General features: G+C 38.2%; 2 protein-coding genes across 8 annotated transcripts; both read left to right on the forward strand.

Moving 5' to 3' along the window:
- The first annotated feature begins 1,013 nt into the window (after positions 1-1,013).
- gal3st1a (galactose-3-O-sulfotransferase 1a) lies at positions 1,014-8,148 on the forward strand. The gene is made up of 3 exons (XM_067522335.1): positions 1,014-1,384; positions 4,863-5,014; positions 5,228-8,148. The coding sequence occupies exons 2-3, from the start codon at positions 4,887-4,889 to the stop codon at positions 6,375-6,377; spliced, it is 1,278 nt and encodes a 425-aa protein (XP_067378436.1). The 5' UTR covers positions 1,014-1,384; positions 4,863-4,886; the 3' UTR covers positions 6,378-8,148.
- Positions 8,149-8,790: 642 nt separating this feature from the next.
- lztr1 (leucine zipper like post translational regulator 1) lies at positions 8,791-19,547 on the forward strand. Of its 7 annotated transcripts, none has more exons than XM_067521758.1 (20): positions 8,791-8,946; positions 9,210-9,476; positions 9,561-9,623; positions 9,722-9,778; positions 9,869-9,948; positions 10,039-10,147; positions 10,397-10,480; positions 10,586-10,643; positions 10,740-10,879; positions 10,979-11,180; positions 12,287-12,397; positions 14,079-14,171; positions 14,272-14,397; positions 15,342-15,528; positions 15,643-15,812; positions 15,965-16,248; positions 16,697-16,846; positions 17,379-17,507; positions 17,636-17,716; positions 18,149-19,547. In XM_067521758.1, exons 2-19 carry the CDS (start codon positions 9,325-9,327, stop codon positions 17,673-17,675), a joined length of 2,235 nt encoding a protein of 744 aa, XP_067377859.1. In that variant the 5' UTR covers positions 8,791-8,946; positions 9,210-9,324; the 3' UTR covers positions 17,676-17,716; positions 18,149-19,547. The 7 variants fall into 7 exon arrangements, with proteins under 7 accessions (XP_067377859.1, XP_067377852.1, XP_067377855.1 ...); XM_067521751.1 differs by having other exon boundaries at positions 17,379-17,484; XM_067521754.1 differs by having other exon boundaries at positions 15,345-15,528; positions 17,379-17,484.
- Positions 19,548-19,674: the final 127 nt, after the last annotated feature.

Genomic DNA, 19,674 nt, shown 5'->3' on the forward strand with positions numbered 1-19,674 from the left:
ATTTGACATCTGTCATCTAATTGTGGGTTGTCTTCAATGGTGGGTGTTGATAAGCCCCCCTGCCCAGTAAGTTGCTGCTGTGATCTTGGTGGGCTGAAGGCCAGGCCAGTCATGCCTTGCACTAGTCAATCTCTCCTTTCAGTTTGTGACACTGCCTGCCTGCTCTGACCTCTACCCTCATCTACATTCCACACATGCCCACTCAGACCAGCAATCGGTCTGTCACTTTGGGTGCCTTCGTGCCTTCAGGCCTTTAGGCAAAGGCACGCTGTGTTCAACAAAAGCAGCAGTGTCAGATCTGGACATGATGAATGTGGGATGACCAGCATGAATGCACTGTGCCCTCTGTGAATCGGAGCCACAGTATGCATAGGGAGCTCACATATACTGTAAAAAGTGAGGCATCATTACATCGAATTGCTACATTGTGGCAAGCAGAGCCAAATAGACTTGTTACTCATAGCTGAATGCTCATTTAATTCCCTATTAAACTGTGCTGTGTTGCACAAGATATTGCATTGACAAGTGTAAGGTACAATGTGTACTTGTGAATTGTAATTTACAGTATTTATCTTTTATTGCATAGGCTTTAGAAAAAAGACAAACCTTTGTCAGTAACATTTTATGCTGTTTTTGAGTACAGTGTAAGGAATACATGCAGCACAAATGCATGATAATCCCAGCTGTGTAGGTTGCTGAGTTGTAGACAATTACAAAATGTAAAAGCTGCCATCTATACATTACTCCTTTAGCACATAAACAGTTTGCTAGATAAGCATTTTGAACTATACAAAGAGAGCAGTCTTGAGTAACTGGTACAATTAGTCTTTGTGCTTTGACGTTCTGTATTTGTTCTTTTTATGCAGCTCGGACTCCAGTATCTACACTCAATAGGCCTCTGTATGTAGACACAGAATAGGGGCTATACAGCACTCCCCTCCCTTTCTTTTTCCTTCTCCCTGCCTCATCCTCTTTTTTTTTTTTTTCTTTTAAATACTCTGGCAAGTGCATATCCCCTGACAGAAGCCTCTGACGTCACAGGTGGCTAGATGAGCCTCCCTGCAGTGCTTTATTCAGCAGATCAGTTTTAGGCCTGTTGTTGAAGGGGAGGCTGGAGGTGCCCTGAGGCATCAGGTGTGCACACAGAAAGAAAGAGGAGAAGCGGTGACCAGATGAATGAGCTCTGTAGCTGTAGACATGTGATAAGGGGAGCATGGGACTTTGCTGGGTCTAACAGTATGTTCACGTCAAGATCAGACATTAGACAAGCTGTGGGAGAGGGATCAACTTGTCTCTTTAATCTGGAATAATATGCAAATGAAGAAGAAAATGCAGTTGGATAAAACATACTTGCATTAATATTTCTTTGGATTTATGCATAAGGGTAAGAAATCCTTCAGTTATTTTTGACAATATGATTTACCATTGACAATGATGTTTTTTGGTTTAATGCTAGAAAATCAAAGTTAATATGCTCGTTAAATTTTAGCTATGTAACATGAAATGCAAGCCAACAGATGTGTTTACTTTTACTATGAAAATATCGGTCTTGATCTGCTGAATTACTATTATAACAGAACAGTAAATCAACCTGTGTTTGGGTTTGGCTTACAACCATGCAAAGCTCAGGGAAATATTTTTAGGTCTTTGATGAAAAAATGTTTCAAGGTTATAAGTAAAACATTATATACGTCATGCAAGGGTATTCACTGAGGTCACAAGGAACTGGAGGGGTGGTGGTAATGTAAGAGATTAATATTAACTATAATACTGTATGTTCAATAGCATTTCAAGGTTGGATGTTACTGGTGCCACAATCTCATATCAGAAGAGAAAATGTCACTTTCACTACATTTGCAGACTGTAACACCTGAAATATACATCAGAGTTTCTGCTGATAGCGGAGAGCAAGCTCTCACACACCTCCATAATAGCACCTTCATTGAGTCCAGACAAAGTGCAGAAATTGGCCTTTAAGTTTTATTAGGAATGTTCAACCTAAAATATAATCAGGACCAAAGCACACATAACAAGTCAAGTCAATGTTAAAGATATTTAATCAATGTCATTAACTACATTGAACAATTAATAATAAAGTATACACTAGACACCAAAAAAATGCTTACTATAAGCTATGTATGGATGGTTAACCCAGTTTAACATTCAGTTTGTGTTGACAATGATCAAAAATATTGTAACTTCAGTTATTATCCAAAATAATAATGTAGTGAGTTACACAATTGTTGAAAAAACAAAATGTTGATAAGCTAGAAGAACATTCAAAAACCTGTAACACTATGAACTGTCATTAAAGCATAACTGATTCTTCAGCGATCTGACATGCAATAATGAAATTTACAGTCAAATCTGCAGCTTTATAATTTGCTATAATCTAACTAAATGTAAGAGTGTGATTTTGATGGCTTTAACTTACTGTTAGACAAACTGAGCTTTAGTCAAATTTAGTGTGTTAACCTTTGTCTCTAAAGTTCCATTTCAAACCCAGCAGACATTGGTAGCCCTGGTACCATTCATCTGGTGATAGAAAGTAGTTAACCAGCAGATGACATATTAATTTTCAACTAAATGTGTTTACAATTGATTCAAAATACAAGTTCATAAAAATGAAATATCTTTCTTTGAAAACAAGAACAGACGATTGTGATATGATTTATGCTCTGAATTCTTTTATAAATGCCATCATATAACCTAATGTGGCTACAAATAAATATGTATGTATATTTCAGATCCCTGGTTTGTTGTAGGGTCACATTAGTTGGCCTCATGGTGCAAATTCCAGGAGGTGGAATCCACTTTATTACTTGCCTAGCTGAGTCAGCAGGTGGCTCACCTTACCAAAGTCTGCAATATCACTTTCCAATGTAATTAAATATTTATGTTTTGGGTGAGCTGAGAAACGGAAGATTGGCGATTTCAAGTCACAAGTACGTAATTTTGTAGCTCACTATGCAATTTTAACAACACCCTGTGTTTAAAATGTTTATGCAGAGGACAGCCAATGACATGAGGCTAAACAGGTCAAACACACAGAATGTAACTCCTGTTTGCTAGATATTCTTGAACACCCTACATTACAAAATTATGGTACACTTGATGACAATACTGTACAATTAAAGTTTTTAGAGCTGCAACTGGATAATCACTTTTAGTTTATTTTCCTGAAATAGTTACTTGAAAGAACACTCAACCTTTCCTCTCTGCCTCAGTGTTGCTTTTGAGACATAAATGTTCATTTGATAATAGAATATAAATGCAACTATTATTCAGAGGATTTAGACAAAATATGTTTCATGGCTAGAAAATGTATTACAATCCAGTACTACAGCTCTGAATTAAATACTACTTGTAGTGCAGAAGGTAACACTCTTCAATGGCTTACAAACATTTCTCTGTTATAGAATATTACATTTTATTGGTTTACATTTTACAGGTGCTCATGTGAATGTGTAGAAATTAGGGAACAACGATTATACTATTTGAAATCACTTTACAATATTTTTTCCCCCTTAAATAACAATCTAAATGGATCATTTAAAATGTTGTCTTTATGTCCACTAAGCAGAGAACAGTCTAGAACAAGGGAAGTCGATTATGATTTAAGGAGCTCCGAATAAATTAGAATTAACTTATTTATATTGATGTAGCATTGGCATTCTTTCGGCAACTGCACTGTGTCAACGACTCAAATAAGACAAGAAAGCTATAATTCAATGCCATTTCCATAACTTTTTTTTCTGCGAATCTCTGGACTCCAGTTGGCTTTTGCGATCGCTTATTTTGTGTATCCGAGTTGCTGAATTTAGTGGGTAATTTCCTTTATCTTATGTAATTTTTTGCTTTGTTTCTTAGTGGCTTTCACGTTCCCACTTTTAACCACTGCCACCGTCTCAGAACAGGACAGGTACCGGCTTCGAGCTACCTACGGGAGGAATGAACTTACAGTTTCGCCGCTTTTATTTCACTTGTCTTGTCACTTCTAACTTTATATCTTTCTTTCCGCGCCTCTGTTCAGTGAAGGCCCGCCCCACTCTGCCTGTGATTGGCTGACATTCCCATATTGACCAATCTCAATCCTCATACTTAAACCGATGGCAACGGGCAACGGATGTCCAGGTCGCTGAGTAGCGGCGTATAACTAATGTCAGAAAAGGGTTGCAGGTCGAAATGTAATCCCTGCCATAGACCAAGCTTTCGGCTTGTTCTTTTCACTGGTCGCCACAACGGAACAACACGTGTTCCGCACGTTGATTTAGCATGAGTTTTTACGCTGGATGTCCAAGTTGGCCCTTGGTGTTTGGGCGGGAGGACCCTTGGGGATCCGATCGCACAGCTTTCTGCTTCCCAACTGGATGTTCCAACCAACCATAACTAAATAAATACTCAATCATATGTCGGTTCCGGCTCTGTGTCTGGACAGGATAGAGTCTGGGTTTAGAAACTGGTAAAATTAATAGATGTATTGACTTCCTTTTACTTATTCTTAATAACAAAAAATGTCTGGAAAGTGAGCACCTAGGAAAATCTTATTATGATCAGAATCAGATTTATTGGCCAAGTATGCTAAGACATGCAAGGAATTTGCTTCAGTCATTGGTTGTTCTCAAGGACATGTTCAAGGGGTAACAATACAAACGACATGGAAATGACAAATAACATACAAGGGAATGGCCTAAAGAAGACAGGTGCAGTGTGTCTAGCAGTTCCAACACAATTACTTGTATACTTATAAGTGCAGTTTGTTTTTGTGTGGGCATGTAGTGGTTAAGTGTTAGTGTGTCCAGTGGATACAGTAGCAGGAATAAGATTATTATTATAATGAAGAGATTTTTTTGTGTTTTTAGGGTAATCGCTGATTTGGTTTGACCATGACTGGCAAGCAAGGCAGGCAGTGGAGATCCATGTGCAAAGGCCTGGTCCTGGGTACTCTTGTGACGAGCTGCATGATACTCCTTTACTGCCTCTCCACTCCACAGATCCACTTTAGTCTGCCTGAGTAAGACTTTTATTTACAGTACAATAATGTACTGTACATGTGTTCTGTAGAAAACACCATGTAAAATTCGTTAGTAGATTTTGTATTTTAGAGCTGACCTTGCCAAACATTTTTCTATATCCAGCTTCTCAAATGCGATGGTTTTCTGGTTTTCTTTATTTTTTTATGTGCATTTTCAGCACACTCATCACTGGATTGTTTTTCTGTCTGTAGGTTCCCAGTGCCTTACTCTTGTGCCCACCGCCCAGCCCAACTCCACTCTAAGCCAACCAAGAACAGTTCACAAAAAAACACTGCTCAAATGTGCAGTCCTAAAGTAGATATCATGTTTATGAAGACTCACAAAACAGCCAGCAGCACCTTCCTCAACATCCTTTTTCGCTTTGGGGAGAAGCACCGGCTCAAATTTGCCTTTCCTGACAGCCGGAATGATTTCTTTTATCCGTCCCTTTTTGAGCGCTCCCAGGTCAAAGACTACAGGCCTGGAATGTGCTTCAATATTATCTGTAATCACATGCGCTTCAATGGACCAGAGGTGGCCAAGTTGCTGCCTATGGACACTTCTTACATCACAATTCTGCGAGACCCTGCAGAGCTTTTTGAGTCATCTTTCCACTACTTTGGCAGGCTGGTGCCTTTTACCTGGAAGATACCAGGTGATGATAAGCTGACTGAGTTTTTACGTAACCCACACTCCTACTTTGATCCAGAGGGCTTCAACTCTTTCTACCTCAAGAATCTACTCTTCTTTGACTTTGGACAGGACAACAATGTGGAGCTCAATGATCCAGGGGTAGAGGAGGGAATCAAATTCATCATTGACCGTTTCCAGCTGGTCATGTTGGTGGAATACTTTGAGGAATCGCTTGTTCTGCTCAAGGATGCCCTCTGCTGGGAGATTGAGGATTTGCTTTTCTTCAAGCTCAACGCTCGCAAGGGGTCCACTGTGTCTAAACTGACCCCTGAGCTGAGGGCCAGGGCTCTGGAGTGGAATGCTATTGACTGGAAGCTTTACCAGCATTTTAACCACACTTTTTGGAAGAAAGTAGATGCATATGGACGGCAGCGAATGGCTGAGGATGTGGCAGAACTAAAGAGAAGGAACAAAGAGATGGCCGCCATCTGCATTGAGGGCGGTCATGCTGTGGACGCTGGCAGCATTCAAGAGACAGCAATGCAGCCCTGGCAGCCCATTGGAGAGAAGTCCATCATGGGCTACAACCTGAAAAAGAATGTGGACAAGGCACATCGGAAGTTGTGCCGTAAGATGTTGACGCCAGAGCTCCAGTACTTAACAGAGCTTGGAGTGAACCTGTGGATCACCAGGCTTTGGGGCCATGTAAGAGATATTATTAACTGGTGACGAGTTCTGTGAGCAAGAGGGGCCAATTCAACTCTGAAAGACTGTATTAAAAAAAAGACATCTGACTGTGGCGAGAACGAGAGGTTAAACATTTTGTCACAATTCCTGTCTCATGTTGTTCAAATGTGTCTGAATCTTACATTTAATATGTGATGTAATATATCTCATGGGTGCTTGAGAAAGATTATTGCTGACCTCACAATCTACAAATACTGGAGCACTTCTGTACACGCAGATGTTTTTTCGACGGTATGCTTGTTAGTTAATTTTCACATATTGTGAGCTTGTACTAATGGATAAGGTCAGTTGAGTGAGAAGGTTTGCATCACCTTAAGTTGAAATGGCAAAAAGAGTAAAACAAGAAATTTTCATTATCCCACTGCTGATTACCTGGATCAGGTGTGTTCAGTCAATCAGATTCAAGATTCAATATTCAAAACAGAAATGTCTCTTGGGGAGCACCTGTGCTGTATGTCTCACAGTGTCAGACAGACAGTTCTGCAGACAGACATACTGGGGTCGGTCAGTGAGATACTCCAAACTCTAGGCAACTATGAAGGTGTCAACGAGCATGCTTTTTAATTATTCCCACAGCAGGACAGGCTTGATTGTGTTAAAAACACATAATTTTTATGAATTTATTATAACTTTCATTTCATACACTCTTTGATCATTTTTCTTACTTCTAATGATGAAGGAACATTTGTACCAGCTGCATGTGCATTTAACACTATAAATGATAAAAAAATGATAAATGATAAAAAAAGTCTTTCTTTTACTCTTTCTGCCATTTTAAAGTAAGAGAATGCAATGTTTTGCACTTACCTGTAGAAAGTTTGGGAATCATTTCTCAATCCCTCTAATGGAAAAAACACCCATTGTTGCCATTCATGCCAAATTTGTAAGGCTGTTTGATTGTCCAACTGTTTTGTGTACATCTCCAATAATTGAACTATTCAAACAGGTGTTTAACAACAGGTTACAGGTGTGACTTAAAACAAAAACGTTCACTATGTTCCAGGTCCTCATAAGTGTTAAATCAGAATCAAATTATTTTAGTAATTCTACCTATACTTATCGCTGCAGCAACAGGTCAAAAAGTCTTATGGAAAAGGTAAATGAATAGTGTTTGAATAAAACAGTAAATTATTTACATTGTCATTTTTATAGCATATAATATACAGTATGTAGCATTTTCTTTTATATATTGTACTTGTGTCTCCAGAGGTCTTTGAATGTGTTGTTGATTTCCCATCTTCTTTAAGTAACAATGTTAACTCCTACAGGATTCATCTTTGCCAGGTGTTTTGTCGGGTGTGGTGGGACTTTGTTGCACAGTAGGCCAAAACAGTTATCAGCCAAGTCAGGTAAATCCTATCTAGACCTATGAAAAATAACTAACAGTGTTAAAAACAACCTACATCTATTTACACAGCCTCATAATCACAGCTTTCAGGAATAAAAGGAAAATGAATAAATAATTATATTTTTTGCTGTTTATACCCTGTATCACTCATTTATTTCTCTTATTTGTTCTTATTGTATCTATTTGTTTTTATTGCATCTCCTCTACAATTATTCATTCTGTATTTCCTTCTGATATATATTTTGTTTGTAGTGTATCATATTATTAATGGATTCAGTTAGTTAGTAATTTATCTGTAATTTACTGATTTTGTCCTCCATACACCCAAACCCTCTCACCAATAAATTATAATTTTTATGTTTCTCCTCACAATAAAGCAAAATACTGCATGTATTACATTACAAACTTCACAGCTTCCTTTCTATGTGTGACTATTTTATCATCCTTATATAAAGAAAGTGCATAAGTACCTTTAACCTGTGCACATTCACAGGCAGGCCATTGCGTTGTGCAACTTCTACAACTAATTTAATGTAGAGAAGGTTTATTTTGCTAGTTTTTGTTATAACACTATAATACTTAACACAGTTATAACATAAAATTAAAGGGGGAGGGGGTAAAAAAGAAACTGTGTGAAGGTAAGGTAAAAACAATACAAATGCTTTTTTCATTCAGGAAAGCAAGAGGTGGAACTAATAATGGTGATGCTCTGTATATTTATTAGGGTCCCAGTGAACCACGTGAGTCAGCATTTGTAATACCTGGGCATACTGTACAGCACAGAGTAATTGCATGCACACAATCATAGTTTAATGTTTCACATAGTCAGAAAGGCATGTCATGATCAATTCATCAAAACGTGAATAAGATCAACTCCGTTGTTTTTATGCGGGCACTTTATGACGATTAAGAGTCAGCAGTAAATCAGTGAAAAGAATTAAATATTTCTGCAACATTTAGACCACAGGGACTCTTTTACCGGCATTATCTACTTTAAAACAGACTGTAGTTTAAAAGTGAGACTTAAGGTTCCTCTTTCTGACATTAACTTCAGAGGTAGAGTCCTCATCACCTCACGGGGGCGTGGCTGGGCGACTGTGCTTTTAATGACAGCGATGTTGTTTTGCTAGGTCGGTCTTTGTGGCTAATGTGTTCCAGTCACCATACTATACATAGGAGCGGGATATTAATCGAATCAGTCAGGTCAGTGTTATAATTAAAGGTTGGTATCTGTGTGTTCACTTTGCATTTGCTGTATTTTGCTTTTAGTTGTTTTTAGCTTAGCAGTAACACAAAGCTAGCTAGCTAGCCTGCTGGGGCGAGCAATAAGGCTAATGACTAGTTTTTGGTGCTGCTAGTAGCTAACTCTTGGCCAGAAAACCCCCAAATACTGTAAGGGTAATAAAACATACTTTTGTTTTGTCTACATAGCCAATGTTAATCTCCCACCTAACGCTATATTAAAGGTGGAGAAATATAAGCTCTGACTTTGGACTGCTGACTTTAACGATGGCGTTAGCTGTGGGCGTCCCTGCAGACGAGTGGCCCTGAGAAGTGACTCAGCCGGATGACTTAGCAACAATGTCCTGTAAATCGACTAAAGTCGCCCCGAGTGTCGATTTTGACCACAGTTGCTCAGACAGTGTGGAATATTTGACGCTCAATTTTGGCCCGTTTGAGACTGTTCATCGTTGGAGAAGACTTCCTCAATGTGACGAGTTTGTTGGTGCAAGGTAACGTGATGAGTAGAAGCAGCTTCACTAAACGTAGGCATTTACTGGTTTTCTTTACCCTGTGTATCCTCTGGCCTTAAACAGGCGCAGCAAACACACGGTTGTGGCGTACAGGGATGCCATATATGTGTTTGGGGGAGACAATGGGTGAGTACTTGCAGTCGGTGTCAGGCTTTTTATTTTAATTTTTTTTGTCTAGTTATTGTCTGCTGTACACAGTATGTTACTTTGATGTCACCCAACAGGAAGAACATGCTAAATGACTTGCTCCGTTTTGATGTAAAGGACTGCTCATGGTGCCGGTAAGACCAAGTCTCTTGAACCACAGGACTGTAATTACTGCACATGTGAACTGTCTATGACTTTATAACTGCTTACACTTCATTTTGCAGAGCTTTCACCACTGGAACCCCACCTGCTCCCAGATATCACCATTCAGCTGTGGTCTACGGCAGCAGCATGTTTGTTTTTGGTAACTTTTTTTTTAAAGTTTACCATCTTCATATTACAGCGTAAATAAGTTTGCCCTTTTCTAACCTCTCTGACTGCATATGTGATTCAGGGGGCTACACTGGAGACATCTACTCAAACTCAAACCTGAAAAACAAAAATGACCTTTTTGAGTACAAGTTTGCTACAGGGCAGTGGACCGAATGGAAAGTGGAGGGAAGGTAATGTCTTTTGTAATCGTTCTCCTATTGTGTGGAGTGTATTTTTATGTTGTTTCTTACACCTGAGTTGTAAATATTTGTAACTGTATTTGTCTTTGAATATTAAATCAAGAGAAGTCAAATATCAGGTTATATGTTACTTGTTCACTTTGGGAATAAAATCTGTCTAAATATTACATAATAATATTATAATATTTATTTTATAATAAATAAAAAAAACTCCTTGTTTTTTTATTCATTTTTTTCTAGCTTGCCTGTTGCTAGATCTGCTCATGGGGCCACAGTCTACAGTGATAAACTGTGGATTTTTGCTGGATATGATGGAAATGCCAGGTGTGTTTTTTATTTTTTTTTTATTTGTATTTTTGAGACATCTGCAGATTGTCATACACACTTTTTCCAGGTGCCATTGACAATTTCTTTTTACCCTTTTTGTAGGCTGAATGACATGTGGACTATTAGTCTTCAGGATCGAGAACATGCATGTTGGGAAGAGGCTAGTATAATTAAATGTGTTTTTTTTTCTTTCTTTTTTTAAAATTAAAAGCCCTTAAATTCTATTTGTAGTTAATATCTCAATTTGTGCCATCAGATCGATCAGAGTGGTGAGATTCCTCCATCTTGCTGCAACTTTCCTGTAGCTGTTTGCAGGGATAAGATGTTTGTGTTTTCTGGTCAAAGTGGAGCCAAGATCACAAATAACCTCTTTCAGTTTGAGTTTAACGGCCACATGTGAGCAAAACTTTTCTTGCATAACTTGGTCAGTCATTCTTGCATTGTAGACCACAGTATAATGTGGGACTAATCATTCCTGCTACACAATCTTCTCAGGTGGACACGTATCCCAACTGAACATTTACTGAGGGGCTCCCCTCCACCTCCTCAGAGACGTTATGGTCACACAATGGTTGCCTTTGACCGCCACTTGTATGTATTTGGAGGTGCTGCTGACAACACTCTACCCAATGAACTACATTGCTATGATGTGGACTCTCAGACGTGGGAGGTGATACAACCCAGTCTAGACAGTGAGGTATGGACAAAATGAATTTCCAAAAAACTCAGTATTTAAAGGAAGTGGTTAAATCAGAAATCTATATTTTGTTAACAAGCTGAAATATAAAATACTTACATGAATCTAGCTCAGCCTTGCTATAGAGATTTGTCTAAAATGTTGAGTTCAGTTACTCTTCATATGACAAAGTGAGAAACACTGCATTTTATTATTAAAACTTAGCCAGGGCTTGTGTTTATTTAGTATCTCAGAGTAGGAATTTACTCCTCACTGGCCAAAAATTGTAGGTGATGCAATTTTGGTTGTTCTTGCTTAGGTTGGAGATAAAGCAATCATCAGCATAACTTCTATTAATTTAAGAAAATTTCCCCTTTCTCCACCAAAATGTATAGAAGCTCCAGAGGTTTCCTAACTGGTTAGGTAATTCCCCTGAGATGGCAAAATAAGAGTGCTGATTTTGTGGATGTTTCTACCATTTATTGATAAAGAGCTTGTTTAGACAGAATTTGAATTAATGTTTGTTTGTTACACAGATCTTGTGAGGGTAGCAGTTGCCTTTTCATAAAATAACATGTACAAACATGTCATTATAACAATGCTTTTTATTAACAGAAAAAAATGCAGCTCATTTGGGTGTATAACAACTAACAGTACCTGCCATATAAATCCAACTTTCATCACTCTTACAACAGCACAGATAATGAACAGAATCATTAATATTCCCTTACTATGCAGTTATAAATGTAAATATGTTTCAACGCGTGTGTTATCTTTTAGTGCAGAAACCTTCAGGATGAACACCCACTTTGGGGGTCCTATGAAAGAGTGTACTGAAACTTTTATTTTTTGTCATGTTGCCCAGTCTGTAATAAAGGCTTTGGGAAAATGTGACTGGGTTGGGCTGTTTAGGATAACTTCACACAGTTCAGTCACACAGTGACTTTCCACTTTTTATGAATTCAACCAACTAACTGAAACACAAGTACTTGACAGCAGAATCAGTGCTGACCACAGTAAATTGGGTGCTTCTTTAAAATTATACTAGCTATAAATGTGCAGATTTGTTATATTTTGAAGCAGTGCTTTTGAGAAAGAGTTAATGTTCTATGTCCCTGCCTTTTTAGATGCCCAGCGGGAGACTTTTTCATGCTGCTGCTGTGATTCAAGATGCCATGTACATCTTTGGAGGGACTGTAGACAACAATGTGCGCAGTGGGGAAATGTACAGATTTCAAGTAAGTGTCCTATTTTGTTATTGTTAAAATATAAAAATACAATCTACATGTGTCCATACGGGTTTGTGGTAAAACTGCAAAGAGAATAGGCTACCTGATGATAAAACCCCAATTCCAAAGAAGTTGGGATGATGTGTAAAATGTAAATAAAAACAAATTGCAATGATTTGCAAATCTCATGAAGCCACATTTTATTCACAGTATAACATAAACAACATATCAGATGTTGAAACTGAGACATTTTGAAATTTGGGGGGGGGGAATTTTAGCTCATCTTGAATTTGATTGCAGCGATACATGTTAAAAAAAATTGGAACCGGGGCAACAAAAGGCTGGAAAAACAAATTGAGCATTTGACAACTAATTAGCTTAATATAAAATTTAAATGGCAAAAGGCAGAGCCTTTCGAATGTAAAGCTGGGACGAGGTTCAGCAATCTGCTACAAACTGTGTCTAAAAATTGTGGAACTATTTCAGAAAATTGTTCCTCAATGTAAAAATGCAAAGACTTTGAAGATCCCACCATCCCAAAGCTCCCAAAGATTCAGAGAATCAGGAGGAATCCTTGTGCGCAAGGGACAAGGCAGAAGGTTAAAACTGTATGCATGTGATCTTCAGGCCATCAGGCGACACTGCATTAAAAACAGGCCTGATTCTCTACTGCTTAGGAACACTTCCAGAAATCCCGGTCTGTCAACACAGTTCACTGTGCAATCTGCAAATGTAAGTTAAAGGTGTATCATGCAAAGAAGAAGCAATATATAAATACGATAGAAACGCCGCTGTTCTCTGGGCCAAAGCTAATTTAAAATGGTCTGAGGGAAAATGGAAAACTGTTCCGTGGTCAGATCAATCAAAGTTTTGAAATTCTTTTTGGAAACCACGGATGCTGGGTCCTGTGGATTAAAGAGGAGAAGGACCATCTAGCTTGTTATCAGCAGAAAGCTCAAAAACCTGCATCTCTGATGGCATAGGTGTGCATTAGTGCCTGTAGCGTGGGCAACTTACACATCTGGAAAGGCTCCATTAATGCTGAAAAGTACATAGCGGTTTTACAACAACATATGCTCCCATCCAGACAACGTCTCTTTCAGGGAAGGCCTTGCATATTTCAGCAAGACGATGCTAAACCACATACTGCATCCATCGCACCAGCATGGCTTCACCGGAGAAGAGTCCAGGTGCTGAATTGGCCTGCTTGCAGTTCAGACCTTTCACCAATAAAAAACATTTCGCACTTGATAAAATAAAAAATCTGGCAACAAAGAGCAGGGACTTTTGAGCAGCATGAATCCTGCATCAGACAAGAATGGGACAACATTTCACTCCTAAAACTCCAACACCTGATCTCCTCACTTACCAGACATTTACAGACAGTTGTTAAAAGAAGAGGTGATGATGAACAATGGGAAACATAACCTTGTTCCAACCTTTTTGAAATGTGTTGCTGCCATCAAATTCAAAATGAGCTAATATTTTTGATGAAATATCTAATTTTCAACATCTGATATGCTGTTAATGTTCAATTGTGGATAAAATATAGGTGGTTGAGATTTGCAAATGATTGCATTGTGTTTTTATTTACATTTTACATATAGTCCAAACTTCTTTGAAATTGGGATTGTACATGGAGAACAGATGTAGTTATTTAATTAAAACAGTTGTTTTATTCTCATTGCAGTTCTCATGTTATCCAAAGTGTACTCTCCATGAAGACTATGGGAAGCTGTGGGAGAATCGTCAGTTCTGTGATGTGAAGTTCATTCTGGGCGAAGTGGGTTTTCATAGATGCATGTGGTACTGCAACGATGTTTCAAAACCTCTCATTATAATTATAAAGCACCATATCTAACTCCTTGACATGTTCTTGACAGAGGGAGGAAAGAGTCCTGGGGCACATTGCCATAGTGACTGCAAGATGTCAGTGGCTGCGGAAGAAAATCCTGCAGGCTCGGGATAGGCAGCGACAGGTCAGAGCCAATGAGGAAACTTCATTGCCTGTGAGACGAAGAAAACTACTGGTGTTGATAATACAGATAGAAGATATTTATATGTATGAAACACAAATGATGTAGTTGCATTTACTATTCACCTCACTTTCCCAGATATTGTAGACCTTCTGAAACTCCCTCATTTCATTCAAATCTGAAACAGCCAGAGATTTAATGTAATGTAAGGCTCTAAAGAGTGGTCTGTCACGACGCTAATTTAAATAGCCATGGACCTGTTTCATGTGCATATAATTACTTTCTTGACTGTTCCATGTGAGTGGTTCCAATTAAGGAGGGATGAACCTGTGCCTCCTTATCACATACTGCAGTGTTAGTCCTTGTACTGATAATGTTAAGCAGTAGACTGTGTCAATATATTATTGCCTTTTATTAGTGGCACCACAATTAAGCTAACCGAAAAGGGGAAATTTAGGAATTATTATAATTCCACTTCTATTACCGGACCTCGAGAAAATGAATTGACTCAATAGTTACTTTCTGGACAAATTGAAGCTGCATTAGAGAATATGAATCAACTGGCAAACTTTTTCTCCAGTAAAGCTTGTCTAAAGACTTTATCATAATTACTGTTTTAACTGTGGCAAGTATATACAATAAATTGACAAAGTAAAGACAAAAGAACCTCGGTGCAGATCAAAGTTTTGTTGACTGGTTAAACTTTTTTTTTTACTTTCTATAATTGCGTTTTTGTTTTTTACTTTTTTAAATTAGATTAAATTGTCTTACATGAAAGGTATTCCAGATTAATTTATGATGTATTTGGTGTAAACTTTTAATAAAATAAGGATCCTTGTGCTTGTAAGTAGGATAAAAAATCTCACAGGTACTTATAAAACCTTAAATATTAATATACAAATGGTAAGATATAATTGCTTTATATAGCATGCGGTTGTTGATCAGAAAGTGTGGCATAATTTGCTGTCTCTGTACAGAAGACTAAACAGGAGAGCAATGAGGAGAGTGAAGGAGCAGCTGGAGGCCCGAGGGATATCCCATCAGGCAACAGGCCATCGGGCACACAGCCGCTGCTAGAGGTATTCATCAGGGAAGCTGAAGCTCAACCGTTTGAAGTTCTAATGCAGTTTCTCTATACAGACAAGATCCAGTATCCACGCAGAGGTAGCTTTCTCATACTTCATATGTTTAGATGGTACCTGTAGTAACCCCAAAAAGAGAAATAAGTGTGTGTATATAATATATATTTTTTTTTTGTGTGTGTGTGTGTCTTTATAGGTCATGTCCAAGATGTTCTCCTGATAATGGATGTGTACAAACTGGCCCTTAGGTTTAAGCTTTCCCGTCTGGAGCAGCTGTGTGTGCAGTACATTGAGGCGTCTGTGGACCTACAGAATGTTCTCAGCGTTTGTGAAAATGCCAATAAGTTACAACTAGATCAGCTCAAGGTGTGTCTAAAAATAGCTGTAATTGCATTAACACCAGCTGCTGATTGTGTTTTAACTGATCTCCAGTGGCTGACTCTATTTTAACCAAAAGAATTCAGTAAAAGAATTGAGGTATTCTCACATTTATGCTAACGAAACACTTCTTCCTGCAGGAACATTGCCTTAATTTTGTGGTCAAGGAATCACACTTCAACCAGGTGATCATGACGAAGGAGTTTGAACACCTGTCCACCCCACTGATAGTGGAGATAGTGCGCCGAAAGCAGCAACCTCCTCCTAGGTTGTACTCAGATCAGCCTGTGGACATAGGGACTTCCCTGGTACAGGATATGAAGGCTTACCTGGAAGGAGGAGGCCTGGAGTTCTGTGACATTATTCTGCTGCTCGACGGACACCCAAGACCTGCACATAAAGCCATACTGGCAGCCCGATCCAGGTACTGACAGCACCGGTTTTATTAAGTACTTTGTACTATTAAAGGAGCTAGAGCAAACTGCCAGACCCCTGACCTTTTGTACATCTTTGTGTAATAATAGTAGGCTCAAAATTACTTTTTATTTAGATTTTTGCCCTATAATTGATGTTCAATATTCTTAACAGCTGGTTCTTACTGTTAAAGTCAAAACAATCACACCTGACTCTCACTTGCCAGCTAGGCTTTAATCTCACAATTTAAAGGCATTTTCATAAATGTTGAAGTTTGTTAGAGCTTTGCTGTAATTTAGTTTAGAATTTTATCATCATGTTTGTAATCAAGTAAGTAACTTGTGCTTTGCTAAAAATCTACTATGATAAAATTATTAAAATATGTAGAGACAATGAAGTTATTGCCAACTTAGTGATGTTTTTAACACTTAATTGACTTCTACACCTTTACACCTCAGTTACTTTGAAGCAATGTTTCGCTCCTTCATGCCAGAGGATGGTCAGGTTAATATCTCCATTGGTGAAATGGTTCCAAGTAAGCAGGCCTTTGAGTCCATGCTGCGTTATATCTACTACGGTGATGTCAATATGCCTCCAGAGGATTCCCTGTATCCTTCACTTGACTTGACATTAAACTGCTTTAGATTGAATATTATTAACAGTTATGGTAAAGACGTGTTCAATAACAACTGGTATACAGCATTTTATGTAGATATGGACACTTGGAGTTCAAGTGTCTAACCATCAGCATCTAGTGGCCATTACTGTTAGTGCGTCCTAATCACAGCTGCTTTGTCTTTAACTTTGGAGTCAATGTGGTTTGTACAAACAAAACCACCAGGAACAAAGCTTTTATTTTATCAGCAACATTATCTACTGATGGAATGTGCATGTTTACAATTCAGTTGGGATGCAGAAGGCCACGAGTTCGAATCCCCTGAAGGAACAAGCCAAAAGCTGTTGATGAGTACCTACTTTACTGTCTAGTACGCATAAAACCCCTTATGCAAATGTAAACATGGTCAAAATATACTGTCTTAAATACACTAGCTTTTTTTGTTAAAATAAAAATGTGTTTTATTGGCGTGGTGCATAGAAATATTTTTTTCTTCTCTCATTTCCTTGACTCTTGATGAACAGCTATCTGTTTGCTGCACCTTATTATTATGGGTTTTCCAATAACAGGCTGCAGGCTTACTGCAAACAGAATCTGGAGATGAATGTCACTGTGGAGAATGTCTTGCAGGTATTTAAGTTTTCACCCAGGGGGTAAGCAGTGACCTAATTTGACAATATTGTCCCTTTTTAGTTGAAGAATTTATTTTATTTTATTATTTTATTTATTTATTTATTTTATGCATTGATTCTTTTTCTTTTCTTTGTTTCCCCTCCCTCAGATTCTGGAAGCAGCCGATAAGACACAGGCTCTGGACATGAAGAAGCACTGTCTGCACATTATTGTCCATCAGTTCATCAAGGTGGGTGGGCTTGTATCCGGAGCCCTCGGGGTTTGCTGCCCACTCGGTGCAGCTGAGCTAACCCTGTAGCCCTGTCATCTTAGTGGGAAGCTGACACCTTTGGCCTCTTAGTGGATCACCCTCCATCTTCTGCATAGTGGGAAGACTGTTTACAGTTGGGCCGGCTGTACAAGCACTTCATCACATAACGATGAGGGTCATAGTGCCGCTCTGATTATTGTTTGTTATTGAAAGACACAGCAAAGCTCTCAATTCTCGCCCTACTCCACTGGAGAGTTAGCTAAGTTGTTAACGTTTCTGTTAAGCTTCCTTCTGTTTATATTTATTTTTCATGCATGAGCAATCAAGTGCTGCTTTTCCTTCTGTTTGACTCATTGTCCTAATTTCTTGCTCATTTTTGTTTAATTTGTTTGCTCTCCTCCCGTCCGAAAGGTATCCAAGCTCCCTAACCTGCGGTCTCTCAGCCAACTGCTGCTGTTGGACATCATTGAGTCTCTAGCTACACACATATCAGACAAACAGTGTGCTGAGATGGGCTCCGACATTTAGGATGACTCCTGCAGCCGAGTTCTTTTCACTTCTTACAGAAGCCATGCAGCTCCACCTACTTCTAGTCATTCCCTCCTCCCCAACACTTAGTAGTTTTCTTTATGTTGGACCTTGCATGTCTGTACCTCATGCAGTATCATATTGTTCTTGTTTGTTACTCTGCATCCAAGTGATGTGAAGAAACCAGATTTTTAGTTTGTTTATAGTTGTGAAATTTATCAGAACTTTTTATATAGATATGCAGTGGACTGTAATGCTGTACTTGTTACACTAGAAATGTTCGAATGTTGCTTTAACATATATGCTCAGACATTTTTTCTGCAGCTAAATACAAGTAATAGTAACAATACATTGATTATTTATCTAAATTTGTATTCATAACATGTATTCTCAGCTTTGACATGCCTCAATTAAATCACAATCATTGGAGAATATTTTAAACATATCTGTCTTAAGGCTGCTATTTTTGTTTTTTTCTCTAGTGTTGTTATTGTTACGTTTAATGTTATTAATCTCTTACCATTATTAACACACAAGTTGTCTTGAGCAGTACAGTATAGCAATGTGCACTGTATTTAGTGACACCACTATGCCATTAAACATTTATCCACGTGTTTCATATATTTATAGCCTTAATAAATCTCATAGAATGATTGATATTATAGAGTCTCTTTGTACTTGTGAATTCTTAAGAAAGCTCAGATGGAGGTTACGGCACGTTGCACCTCTGGCCCTGCCCACAATAGACTTCTTCAGTAATCTATGCCTTTTGCTGTCATCTAGCAAACCTTAAAACTACCTTTAAATCCTAAACCCACCAAGGCAAACAGCAGATTCTCTGCATTTCATCTGCATATTAAAATAGAGTTCTACTGATTTAATAGGCAGTTTTAACAGAATGCTGGAACCTGCTTAGTAGTCCTGTTTTATGACATTCATAATGACATTCTATGAAATTCCAATGACAATTGGAACTCTCCAAAGTTGTAAGCAATTAAATCAAAAACACTGTTTCCAAATATCAAAGGGTATTAGTTTCCTCTAGAAGTGGATACTGCAAGTGTGTACATTTTTGCACTGAATACCAGCACAAATCTGAAAGTCTTCAACAAACCCTTGGCATACAAGTAAGCCTTACTATGGCTTACTTAATATACTGAAGTGTGCTAAACTCAAATATAATTGTAATAAGTTGAATGAAAAATTCTTTTGAGTTGGCCTGTCTTACATACTGAAAAACCTTTTTGTATGATATAAAAAAATAAAACGCTCTTTGGAAATGGTTGAGTCTTTTTGTTCATTCTGTGTTCTAGTTATAGTTTGTTTATATGATTAAAAATAAATAGTTTGACCTAAATACTGAGGCACTACACTAGGGTTTTTCGTTAGCTGTCAGTTGTATTGCAAGG

This window comes from Channa argus, chromosome 11, assembly GCF_033026475.1.
Source record: "Channa argus isolate prfri chromosome 11, Channa argus male v1.0, whole genome shotgun sequence".
In the NCBI taxonomy this organism is placed as follows: domain Eukaryota; kingdom Metazoa; phylum Chordata; class Actinopteri; order Anabantiformes; family Channidae; genus Channa; species Channa argus.

What these genes read in the sequence shown, in the direction of transcription:
- gal3st1a (XM_067522335.1), top strand. Translation starts at nt 4,887, where the DNA reads ATGACTGGCAAGCAAGGCAGGCAGTGGAGATCCATGTGCAAAGGCCTG. An exon ending in ATCCACTTTAGTCTGCCTGA is followed by an intron (nt 5,015 to 5,227) that starts GTAAGACTTTTA and finishes TTCTGTCTGTAG; the next exon opens with GTTCCCAGTGCCTTACTCTT.
- lztr1 (XM_067521751.1), top strand. Translation starts at nt 9,325, where the DNA reads ATGTCCTGTAAATCGACTAAAGTCGCCCCGAGTGTCGATTTTGACCAC. An exon ending in ATGAGGAAACTTCATTGCCT is followed by an intron (nt 14,398 to 15,341) that starts GTGAGACGAAGA and finishes GTCTCTGTACAG; the next exon opens with AAGACTAAACAGGAGAGCAA. An exon ending in CTGTGGAGAATGTCTTGCAG is followed by an intron (nt 17,485 to 17,635) that starts GTATTTAAGTTT and finishes CCCCTCCCTCAG; the next exon opens with ATTCTGGAAGCAGCCGATAA.